Here is a 13,139-nt window from a genome sequence, read left to right on the forward strand (position 1 = left end):
TCTAAAGCTTTTGCACCAAGCGTGCCAACACTTCCTAGAATCTGCCAGAAGTAACCCTAGTCAAACTTTCCCTGGATCTTTTTTTTTTTACCTGTTAGTTTTTAACCATGCATAACCATGAAGAATTACCACTACAAGAATTGTCATTTCTGTCTTTAAAAAAGTTATTTTTACCTAGAGATTTTCTCTAAGTTGCTTAAACTTGATAGTCTTAGGTTTCTCATATAGAAATCCTACAACCAATGAGTATCAGAAGACCAGTTACTGCAGTGCAACTACAATGCATGTTGCAAACAAATTGCAATATTTAAGACAACACGATCAACTTCAATTCAAACAAGAGCAAATCCAAAAACAGGAAACGCTAACCAGCTTCTACTAACAGAACTACTAGAATCTGTAACAGCCATAAGCTCTGCTTTCCCAGTGGTTTGAACACAGAGTCAGACAAACATGGAATTTCTTTACTGTTTTTAAATGCAACCTGATACTGTTTAAGAGCACAGTAGTACCTCAAATATTTATAAACAGGAAAAACTACATTTTCTCAGACTATCAAATAAGTAATATTCAACATACCAAACAGGTGAGTTACACAGATACTACAGTTCTAGAGCACAGACTACTAGTAAGAGGCAAGGGGGGAAACATTCTTACCGATGCAATTTGCCACCATAGAAGGGCTTGGTGTGAAAGTTAATACTTGCAGAATACCCAGTCTTCACACAGTTAATGTTGACTTTTCCTCCCAGTTCTACCCAGGGAACAGTTAAAATTGACCGAGCGTATGCACAGGGCAAAGAGAACGTGTATTCTTCCCCATGTTCCAGGAGACTTAAGAGACCTGTGTGAAGAAATACAAGAATCTCTAACATTAGAAATCCCCATATTAGAAAAGACCAAACAAGTTACTGAAACTGATAGCCAAGACTACATCTGAAAGACTACATCTGAGTGCTGCTCCTCACAGCCCCTCATACCAAATAGAAGAAAAAAAAAAAGCCACAAAAGTGACATTTATTAGAGGTTCTAGACACATTTTCCTGAAAGTACTAACCTGACTAACATGCATTTTGGTTTCTTTTGGGAAGAGACACTTAACCTAATAATATTGCTCCACGAATACAATATTGTGCTGTGCAACATACTCTGCACTAGTATGTAAAAGGGCTGGACGCTCTCTTATTGATGGTTCTGGAGCACTGCAACACAATACTTAGGAAAGTCTGACAGAAGTAAGGAACCCTGCACTGCAGATCCTGAGGAAGGCTAATGTTCCTGTTCTGTTTTCCTTCCCTACAATACATCTTACCCTATCTGAAGGCAAGTAGCAGAAACAATTCTCCTAACCACACCTCTCTGCCAAGATAAACCCAACTCTTTTCTGACAGTAGCTTTTGCAATAAATGTCCTGAATATCATAAAACACTGGAATATTTCTTTGGGTTTTAAGATGTATGGGTTTGCTTGATTCCTATTGAAACCAAGAAAAACCCAGACAAAAAACAACAAAAACCACCACAAGATCTACCTCCGGCCCTTACAAAAAACACATGACAGCTGCTGCCTGCATCAACTCAGGCCTCTGTAGCATATTATCACTGTGTGTTTGACTTCAGTATGAAAATCATGAGAAATTCTGAAAAAAATTGATATGATTTGAGAAAAGCCTTAGAGGAAATACCAGCTTCAGAATTTACTTGGAACAGCCAAAGTGTTGAGATATGCCTTCCATATCCCCTGCCATGTTCATTCCCTTGTCCATAGCTGACACGCCATAATTTAATAATAATTTTATGTTATACTTTTATATATATTATTAATGATATTAATAAGACACAGTTTCTATGCAAGTGCCTGGAATCCCTAGTTACTAGGCAATATACACAGGGGACACAGAATGGGAGATGCTGTCTCATCTCTTACAGTAAATACTAGTACTAAAGGGAAACTGCAGCTTAAAAGCAGTTACCCTTCTCTGCCCCTAAAGGATCCAATTTCTCTAGTTAAGAGAAAATTAGAACTTGCATAGTAAAATACATTAAGCACAGTACATGCAACCATACTCCTATTGAATAAATGTCTGATGCAAATGAATCTGTCTGATGCTTTGGAAACATTAGTAAATATCAGTTCACATCACAGTAACTGTCCTTTGGTTTAAAAGTCAAAATTTTATCTCCAACTATAATCCTGATTTTTGGTAAAGCATAAACCTGTCTGTTCCCCCATATGAAACCTTCCTGTGTAAATTTTCCTGCTACTGCTCCAAGAAGGACTTGTAGTACCTCCTGTACATTGTAAAGAGTAAAAATAAATAAGAACTCACTGAATGACTGTACATTAAAGCCTGCAGACAACAGAAGAAATCCAGGAGTACAGGGAAAAAAAAATAAAATCTGAAAACCCAATGACATCTTCTGCATGCAGATTTTTTTTTTAAAGCCTTTGAAACAAAACTACTGAGCAACATTCATCTGTATTTCCGCCAGAGGAATGTAACACCAAATTTCCTATCAAACTAACAATATTTTAACAACCTTCTGAAATGAATAAAGGACAGAAGTTACACTTACCCTCACCAATCATTGTCACTCCTATTGACATTCCTAAGAATTTACTTTTTGTCCAGACGTGGGCATTAACACACATCTTTCTCTCTACACATTCAGCATAAAACCCTGAGACAGGAGGATGGTGGGACACTTGCTCAGCTACAAATTTTACTGTATAGTAGTCCAGCTCTGTTTGGCCCTCCATATCTTTAGACAGAGTTACTTGCTCTGAGGGGGACTGAGCAGAGAAATTACTGCCAGCATCAGTGGCTACATCGCTTTTTGGCATCCTCCAGGAGCAGTGAAATGTCTCGCCAATGATTGGATTGTATGGTTTCTTTGCAATAGCTCCTTTGCGACCTTCATGAAACGAAGTGAGATAATACTCAACAAAGCGGATCATCCTCTCCTCAGGGGTAGTGCCATTTGTGATTGCAATGAAGAGATCTGGATGGGACATGAAGTCCGCATACATCTCCAACAACGATCGCTTCTCTAAAATAAAAGTGGGAAGAACCACCTGCAGTAAAAGAAAATCCAGAAAACTCTAGTAAGGAGAAAGGCATTTTTATAATGGAAGTTCTCAGGTGGAGGATTCTGTCCTATTTTAGATACCACACTTTCAGACAGAGCTTTCTTGTCCCTCTTATAAGATATAAGCAAAATACAGTAATCAGAAGTCCCAGAAAGGACTTCTCCATTTTCAAGGAGAAGAAAGCTCAATAAGTACTATTAGGACTAAGGAGGTGGAAAGGGACTGAGTATCCCTCAAAAAAACATAAAAGAGCTGCAAAGAGAAAATGTGTCCCACATTATCTGTGGAGGAGAAAAACAAGCAGGAAAGAGCTGAAACTGTATCAAGGAAGGTTCAGACCAGAGGTTAGGAAAGGTTTTGTCTAATGGAGAGAAAAGCAGGGAAGCTATTTCAGTGCAATTGAGAGCCTGCAGTCTCTCACCACAGCAACTACGGCAAGCATCACTGAGAAATAACATAGTATAGGTTGATCCTCTACCTCTGAGCAGACAACCTTACACTTTCCCAGTTACATTCACCTCTATAAAAAACAGCAGTCCTGTTTTTTGCTGGGCCAAGAGCAATACTGTAGAGTAAGAGGCTGTAGGTATCATCAGTCTTTTCCTTCCCTGTAGCAGCAACAAACCTCATGTAGCTACCATTGTAAATAGCAACACAGGGTGTCTCAACCATGACATCATGAAAGTCTGTTTAAATCAGCTGCACTCAGAAAGGTAAAGCACAGACTTAAGACTTTTAATAGACATAAAAGTTAAGCTGAATATGCTTGCCATGTTGTTGCAACACCAACCCGGAACATTGAAGTTGCTTTTCACTTCAGTTAAGTGGAATTCTAACAACTTCATTACCTGTTTTGAAGTCAGGCTTGTCCCATTTCAATGCTTTGCCTACTCTGAACTGAAGACAATTCTACACACACAGCCAAAAATTGCAACTGGGAGACAGAATTGACAATTTGCTCCAACTAAGAGAAAATGATACTCCAAATCCAATCTTCAGTAGAAGTGAAACAATGACTTCTTGATTAAGCAGCAGGTGTTTAAAGTTTGGCTCACAGGCAGCAGGGCCCCTTTTTGCCACCTTTCCCCCTAATCCCCCCCAAAACCATGAAATGTAAGCTCCACAGTAAAAGTATTTCTAGAGGCCAAGCAGCTAGTGCTCAAAAACACATCGCTGGGAAAAAATAATTCTAATTTGTAATTCCAAGAAAGTGAGTGCTTTCCTCACTCCATACTACTGTAGAACCCAGTTTTGATTTATTAGTGTCTAGTGCTCATGATAAGAAGTATTCACAGAACTGAACTAAACATAAACTGGTAGCAACCTAATTTTCCCAGTTTTCCTGTCCAAGTTGTCTAGTAGCAACTGTTATTTTTTTCAAAGCTGCTTGCTTTTGAGGTTGGTGCACAAGTTTCAAACCCAATTCTCTTCACTATAACTTTGCTCCCGCTTGCTAAATCTGTAGCAAACAGAAATGAGAATGGGATAAAGAGGCATAAACGGACATCTGAGGATAGATAATGTGGAACCAAAGGAAAATTTCTTTTCAGAAGCAGCATGAACACAGATACAGGGTTATGCAAGTTGCACATAAAAGCATTATTTAGAGAAAAAAGATGATGGAAGGAAATCTGAAAGACAAAAATATGAGAATATTGTAGAAAACTGTATACAAAGAATAAGGTGCAAACACAGGAAAAAAAACAGGCCATTGTGGAAAAGCCAACAAAACCACAGTGGAAAACACAACGTTATAGAAAAGATACAGCCAGTTTCACTAAAGAAAATCACCCCCTCACCACATTTCATTTAAAAACCTGCCTCAAACGGGGACAATGGATCTCAGAACAGCAAGCTACTACTGGCCACTATTTCATATTAAACTCAATATCACTTAGTACAGGAGTTGAGTTTAAAATGGCACTTCACTTTTACTGCAGCCAGTCTTCATGCTTCAGTCACTTACTCTTGTTAAGTCCATGCCAAGTTTCAGCTGAGACAAGAGATGCAGGATAACACTACGCTGTTCTTCTACAGCTCCTAGGTCATCTTCTTTATTATCACAGATATCTTCCAGCTCCTCATCGGGATTTATTTCTTCAGGTTCCTGGAATAAAAGCCATAAGTGTCACCTCAAAGATGTGACTGACCAGACAATATGTAAAAAAGTCTTCATGCTATATTTAACTGTCCATGTATTAAAAATAAAAAGACTAAATAAACCCCTGCAGAACACAATGGAATCTACTGCCAACATAAACAACAGTTGAAGAATTGAAAGGAACATTAAAATAACTCAGTGCAGATTTCATCTAGAGGGTTCAGGCTACACCATCTCTCACATGGGTTGAGGCAGGGAGGGAAGATTTAAAAGCAAGTATGACCTGTTTTCCTGTAAGTTTTGTGACCTAACAGAATGGCTAGCCTGCAACACACACACCAAACTAGCAAAGTAAAATCCAGCAGAGATTCCAGCCACTTCAATAACACCCCTCCAATTCCACACCACTTCAAGCTTTCCAGTGCTGCCATCACCACTCCAAAAGCTGTAGCAAGTGGTAGTTCCTAGTTACTTGCTTACTGTCATGCCAAATGCCAAATGTATCTAACAGGCCAGTCTTCGCAAGCATTATCAATGTTGCTGCTACTGCTGATATGTAACAGTAAAGGAAAAAGGAAAAGTAACCTGGAGTTTCATAAACATTAGCAAAAAATGTATCTCACATACACACACTACACACTCTGGTTGTCTGCTTGCATAACGAAAGCACCCAGACAGACCAGCAGAAATTGTTTTAGCACCATTTTAACAATGACAGCCCAAGAAGTACCATTTTAACAACTGTCATGCTACAAGGAGAAAGTCGAACACTTCAGGTGGAAGGGATGGTGGTATTCCCAGGGCTCTGAGCAGCATCCTCCTGGGCCAAAGAGCTGAAGGGAGGTAGACGCAGAGGGCAGAAGCACTGAATGCCACCGGAGGGCAGCAATATGCCTCTGCCTAAGCAAAGCCCTTTATCCTGGAACAGCTGCCCAAGCTCAAGGCAAATTTATGAACACTCAACCACCAAAGCCAGGTGGCCAAGCCCTCACAAGATCTCAAAGTTTGGTGAAAAAAGCAGCACCACACTGGTGACAACTTTCTAAGGATGCTATCATAAATAAGGGAGCTGAAAGTATCTAAGGGAGCTGAAAGTATCTAAGGGGTGTGATAAGCCTAGCCCTATCCCAAATACATTAAGCTCTTGAACTATAACTCATGTAATTATTGGAAGAAGGAAGGAATTAAAGTGATTTTTAAAATCATAGTCCTGGCTTGTTTCTTTTTTTTTTTTTTTTAATTTAGCAATCACTCTGATCCATTTAATAATCTATAAATAATACGCAACTGAAAAAAAATCATTTCAATTTGGTTTTGCAGACATACAACCATACACTATCTTTTCACAAAGACATTCTCATCCAAAAAACCTGTGTGAAACCAACTAGCATAAAAAGAATGTAATTATGATTTTCTAGCTTATCTAGGAAAACACATTCTTTACCATAATCCCTGCTGTTTTTTTACTTCAGTACACTGCACTTCAATTCTGACAGTTCTGCTGCAGACTCTAGCTGTATTTCAAATACATTAAGCCATCCTGAAGTCAAGTAATGACAGTTGCTCAGATTAAGAAAACAGATGCAGCAAGAGCTAGAAAAGAAAGATAGGGAGATTTAACAGCTGGAGACTGACAAGTGTGTCTTTCATCTGCTTAGGCAGCTCTTCTTGGGCCTGTTTTGAGGGTCATGAATTCCAGTTAGGTTTTTTGTGCTTCAGTATCCACCTGGTTTAGATCAAAATGCAAGGGAATACTGCCTATTCCAACACCTTGCATTACCATCCCAATTGCCTCCCTCTACTTGACAGCTAGTTACAGAAAGCAACAAAAAATTATTGAAAAAGCAAGGGAGGAAGTTTCATTTACTGCAACTGTACTCACTCCTCCTCTGACACAGCTAATCAGAAAGCATGAGAAAAATTGTCATTACACCATTTTCACATAATATGAAACATTTACAGATACTCCTCAAAATAATTCCCCACAGAAATGGGATATTCACATTACCTTACCCTTGTTAGCTGGCAGGGCTCTGCAGTGGACTGCTCTTCTCTGACAGATGCTGGCTTGTTTATCTCTGCTGGGAAATTCTGAGCTGCTCCATTTTTGAAGTGGTTTGCCAGAGATATCTTCGGTTCCAACCAACTGATCGTTGTTCCTGAAGCAAAAGAAACTTTGCGCTGAAACTTGCTCATCCTCCGGAAGGTCAGTAAACAGCAGTTTTCACAAAAGAGCTATTTTTTAAGGAATAAGCTGAAAGCAGCCAATTCCTCCTGCAGCCAATCCCTTCAGCAGCCACTAAACAAAAGGTGGTGCAATGAGACACCACCTTCAGTGATCATTAGCACAAACACTGCGATTGGTGAACTGTAATACATGCAACTTGGACTGGGGAAACTAGTTGGTGTCATGAAAGGTGTAATCAGATACTACAGGACGAGCCCAGTATCACCGGGAATGTCAAATAACCCTTACAGTTCTCTTTAACTGCTACCAAAAAAGCAGCCCACTACTTCTCAGGCTCTCAAACCCAGCTTGGTTCTAGACTAAAAAGAGCTAAAGAAGAAAGTTCTGTTGCCAGTGTTTTCTCTGGAGCAGGTACTGGTCTATTCTCAGCTGCAAAGGAAGCAAGCACACGCTGTTGAATAAATAATGGTTGCTAAAAAATATATATCTATATAAAGCTGCCAGGCTTGGACTTGGAAAGCTATTACCCACTTGATGATTCCAGCATCTCTGGTTACTCTCAGCTAATTTATCAGACCAGATCAGGTTCCTCATCAATAATACAAATGTTCCATTCTTTTTCAAAGGCTAATAAATGTATAGGGCACTCCGATAAGTTTTACAGAAGAAAACACAAACAGACAAACTATCTTGGTTGGGTTGCAAACACAGAAATTACTAGGAAACCTGAACTTCTACCATCACACAGCAGTTTCCTGTGCCTCAGAAGGGACACTGAGGTATCTGTTGTCTCTTCCTATATGATACACAATCCTTTATTTCCAGACCTCTATTACCTGGAACTAGGTCACACAGAATCACAGAATGGTTTAGGTTGGAAAGAGCCTTAAGATCACCTAGTTGCAACCCCCCTGCCATAGGCAGGGACACCTCACACTAGACTATGTCACCCAAGGCTCTGCCCAACCTGGCCTTGAACCCTCAACCACAACAAGCAGAGTGAGTTTAATGCAGCAGCATTTCCACCAGGAAAATACTGTGGCAACAAAAAAGTCCAGCTTTACAAATGGGACAAGACAACGTTTTCCTGCAGCAAGACAGTCTATTTTCATCAAGTATATTACTCATGCATTCATTACATAGTGAGAAACAAGAATCCCTCAACAGCTTAATCTATTTAAACAGAAGTTTTGAAGAAGTAAAAAAATAAGATGCGCAATGTCACTGTCATGCTTACCTTTTCATAAAGGTTTTACTCATCTTTAAAATCTCTTCATGACACCTGTTTTCTGAGCTGTAGCTTTCAACACAATCTCTAATTGCATGTTCTAGGCTGCATTCAATCCACGCTCTATATTAGTTTGAATTTAACAAGTAGCTTCCCTTTTATACTCCCTATCAGCTACCTCTAAAATAACATTATTAAGGGTTTTTTTTAATTTTGGCTATTATATTCTAGGAGATTTAAGTGATTTGAGCTACTGCCCCTACGCAGTTGGGGCAGTATGGTTTTTTTGTCTTGTAACAATTTATAGCAAACTTACATCTTTTACAATCCTTGTTTTTTTAAGCCTGACAAGCATCTGCCTGACACACTTTTAGCATCAGGTACCAAGCTAGCAGACCCAAACATTTTTTTTTTTTTTTTTCCACTTCATGTTTAAATCTATGATGTTAGACAAGTCTCCTCTTCACCATCACTTCTTGCTGCACACCAACCACTTGTATCTAGCTGAAGTATACCAATCTGCCCTTATGATGCTAGCAGGATTAGTGTGTGTTTGATAGAAACAGTCTGCATTCAACATTTTTTCCTATATCACTTTGTTTTCCTACACTTAAATATAGAAATGCCTCCTGCAGGATCTGAATTAAGCCACAAGCCTTTTCCTTCCTGTATGAACTTCTGAAGCCTACTGAAAATACTACAACAGCTGGGCCACAAGGAGAAGGATCACTCTTTAGTCAGAAGGAGAAATCTAAGCTAACTGGATTTAAAATAAAGTTCTCTGCAGTCCTTCAAAGGAACAAATGTATTATAGTGTCTCTAGAAAGGCCACACCCGTGGGACAATGGAAGGCTGCAGTGCCTTATTTCAATGGTCTGATTTTAACTCTGGTCCCAGTAATTCACCATCCAATCTGCTGCTCCTCCCCTCTCCATCCATCTCTTTAGGATGCCACCAGAAATCTTCTAGATTTTGATATCTTCAAGCAGTTTTTAGATTTGGCCATTAAGAAGCAGATACCAACCGAACAGCAGTCAGATGAATTGAACTTTTCCCTGCATAGCTTAAAGAAATGTAAAAAAACAACAAAACACACACACAAAAAATATCTTACTTGTAAGTTATTACAATGCTCACTGGACCCTTCTTATTTCCCCAAATACAGTAATGGGTCAAAAAAACCCTCCTTAGTAGCACACACACAAAAATGCCTAACCAGAAAGACTTCTGATGTGCACCTCCCACAGTTATGCATCAATAGTTAAACAAAAAACTGAGGGAATTGGAAGAGGTTTCTCAGTGTGAGTACCTTCAGCATTCAAAGATCTGGAGAGGCGCCATCTGGATTTTCATTTTTTAAATTTTTTTCAGTTTTTAAATTTTTGAACTTAAATACAGCAAAAAAGTTGATTCATTAATGCATGTGGTAATTTTTTATATAGTTTTTATACTCTTACACAAAAGATTTTTTCATCTTAGAAGCTAAACCAGTTACAGCTCTGAGATAACATGCACTGGCAAAGCAAGTACCACAAATATGAGAGGAATATGGGAAAGATAAAGTAAGAGACAACTTCTGAGCACAGTTTGTTACATACTCACCCTATCGTATCTGTTGTGTAAGAGAAGTATTTGAGAATCCTCAAAAGCTTTTTGTTTACAAAAAGCCACAAAGTAAACACACACACAAAAAAAAAAAAATCACAATAAGATGCAAAAAAAATTACAATCAGGAAAGAACATATTCAGATCCATACACTGCACACAAAATAGTAGAATGATTCTGGTAAGCACCTACTTGCACAGACGTGACCGACTGCGTAAAGGCAGCAATGTGTATGTTTGCTGTCTGTGAATTCATATTATAACCCAACCATTAGCAGAAGGTTTCGGGGGTGGTTGTTAAAGAAATGCATTCTGTTGGTTTGGGATTTTTGCAGATTTTTTTGGTGGGCTTTTGGGGTTGTTAGATTTGTTTGGGGGTTTTTGCCTTTTGCACACACACACACCCGCTTTTTTTTTGTACCTTTAATGAATTTGAATTTGCCTACAAGTCTATTCTGACCTCAGAATGGAATGCAACACTCAACCTCCCAGTTTAAAACATGGACTAACTCAAAATGAGAATACCAATACATAAACAGTATTAATAATAACCTGTGCAAATGTAGAGCTTAAAAATATAATGCTTAACAAGAAATGAAAGCTACACGTATGTGAAAACTTATAATAGGTATTTACTGTGCAAAAAAAGCCAGAAAAGCATGACATCTGACAGAGTTGTACTGGACACCACATACCCTAGAATATGCAATTGCCTAACGTTTCCTCTTTACTATTATTGGTCTTGAGTGGACAGTTACATCGCAAAAGCAGCTTTCCTGTTGTGGTACCTTTAAGTACTTTATTCTGTTGCAAGATGCTCCACAACAATTAGATGTTACGTTTACGTACCTACTGCTGCTGCACCCTTCTTGATAGAATAAATGATAAAAAAATTACAACATGCATGGAGTTTTACCCAGTGCTAGCAAGTCAAACTCTGGAAAAACTCACAACAAACCAGGCAGCTGGCAGTTTTCTCTGCCCATGGGAAACTGGAGTAGAACAAGCAATTATGCAAGAAGGAAAGGATGCATATTTGTTGCAGAGTTTTCCTCTTTGCGAGCATTTATACCCACCTGCTGGTAAGGATCCCTTTTGTTGAGAAGCATGTTGTAACTGGAGAATATGGAAACAGTCATTTAAGCAGTTCATAGTTGCCATGGAAGTTGCTTTGAGCATTAACAGGTCTTGATCCAAGGATGTAAGGTGACCAGAGACGGGAAGGCATTCTATGCTCCTGATCAAGTCTCTCTGCTGGCCCTCAGCCTGAGACATCATCTGTCGAACAAAGCAGTTATTTATCAGGTCATGGAAGTGTGTTGCGTGATACAGGTTTAGCTGTGCACAGAGAATCCCAAATGATTTTATGATGATAATAAAACTGTAAGATAATAGATGTATGTAAAGATAAATGTGCTTTTTTCCTTGATGCAGCTACTAAAGAGTCATTAAGTGCATGATGAAATTCCCATGGCAATACATCATACCTTGTTAACAAGCAACAAAATACCAAAGTGACTTAAAAAAAGAAAAAGGCAAAGAGGAATCTGAACATGATATTTGCTGCAGTGAATATTAAACACTTTCATGCCTGTTTGATAAGGATGGGGTGAGGGGGAAACCACACACACACACTCTGTGTGAGGAGTAATTAAGCTCTGTGTTTTGCACAGCTTAGAAGAGGATCTAATGAGGTACTACCCATAGATATCGAGATCTTTTTATACCCTACAAGAAGGGATCCAGCACTTTAAAGGAAAAGACCTATATCACTCAGTTTAGCTCTCCTTTATTGTCTGCACTGCCATCACACTTAGGTTTGCTATCTCAACATTTACTTTGCCGGGGGGGGAGAGAAGGATTTTCACTGTCATTCTGTGTTCAAATTACAGCTGCTCCATTGTCATGGTCCCCCTTGCTCTCCCTCCTTCACACCGAGGTACACACCCCTACATCACAGAACCTGCAACAGCACATTTGCCTGCAAGAGGTATAGCGGCAAAGCACACCAGCCATCAACCCGCACACTGCAGTCTTCCAAAACCCTCCATACTTTCCTCTTTGTACTCACAGAAGCAAATTATTGCCCGATTTTGAATCGCAGGGATGAAAGCAACCTGTATGTACTAGTCCCTTTTCTGGGGAGGTACAACAAACAGCACTAATGTAACTGGACAGCACAACTCTGCAATCATAACGTGTTCTGGCAGTTAAGTTAAATGTGAAACCAGATTGATTTAGCAGAGCAGAAGAATTTCTTTAAAGAATCTGAGATGCATTCATGCAGTATCTTATTTTTTTTAGTACCTTTGCCTGCAATCCCTTTCCCTTTTAGTGTTTTATGCAATAAATACTTGAGCAATAACGTATTCTTCCAAGTTCACGGTATGTGGTATTTGGAACATTTTAGGGCTTGGCTATATAGCATACTGTCCTGGGTTCAGCAGTAGCAGTCATTTTTTTCTCCTTCTTAGTAGCTGGTGCAGTGCTGTGTTTTTGACTTTCAGCCTGGGAACAGCACTGATAACACCGATGTTTTTAGTTGCTGCTTAGCCATGTTTAGCCTGACCAAGGACTTTGTGAGTCTCATGCTCTGTCAGGGAGGAGGCGAAGCCGGGAGGAAGCAGAGACAGGACACCTGACCCAAACTAACCAAAAATGTATTTCATACCACAGCACATCATGCCCGCTATATAAACTGGGGGCAGTTACCTGGAAGGGCTAAATCACTGCTCAGGTCAGGCTGGGTATCGGTCGGCGGGTGGTGAGCGATTGTATTCTCTTCCCTTGTTATTTCCCTTATCATTAGTATTATCATTGGTGGTAGCAGTAGTGGTTTTGTGTTACACCTTAGTTACTGGACTGCCCTTACCTCAACCCGTGGGAGTTACATTCTTTCAATTCTCCTCCCCATCCCTCTGGGAGCA

The 13,139-nt window shown here is 39.4% G+C and overlaps 1 protein-coding gene across 2 annotated transcripts in view; it reads right to left on the reverse strand.

Annotated features, from left to right (window-relative positions):
• Positions 1 to 13,139, reverse strand: part of OSBPL11 (oxysterol binding protein like 11) — a 43,896-nt gene that overhangs the window by 7,412 nt on the left and 23,345 nt on the right. For both annotated transcript variants that reach the window (XM_057430077.1, XM_057430076.1), the window contains exons 7-11: positions 11,289 to 11,490; positions 7,205 to 7,350; positions 5,057 to 5,197; positions 2,577 to 3,075; positions 658 to 844 (exon numbers count right to left, since the gene is read on the reverse strand). In XM_057430077.1, the coding sequence (XP_057286060.1) occupies positions 658 to 844; positions 2,577 to 3,075; positions 5,057 to 5,197; positions 7,205 to 7,350; positions 11,289 to 11,490 (1,175 nt within the window). The remainder of the gene's footprint in view (positions 1 to 657; positions 845 to 2,576; positions 3,076 to 5,056; positions 5,198 to 7,204; positions 7,351 to 11,288; positions 11,491 to 13,139) is intronic.

Source organism: Pezoporus wallicus, unplaced genomic scaffold (assembly GCF_028554395.1).
Source record: "Pezoporus wallicus isolate ANWC-B61680 ecotype Strahan unplaced genomic scaffold, APGP_CSIRO_Pwel_v1 contig_5261, whole genome shotgun sequence".
NCBI classification, from domain to species: Eukaryota; Metazoa; Chordata; class Aves; order Psittaciformes; family Psittacidae; genus Pezoporus; species Pezoporus wallicus.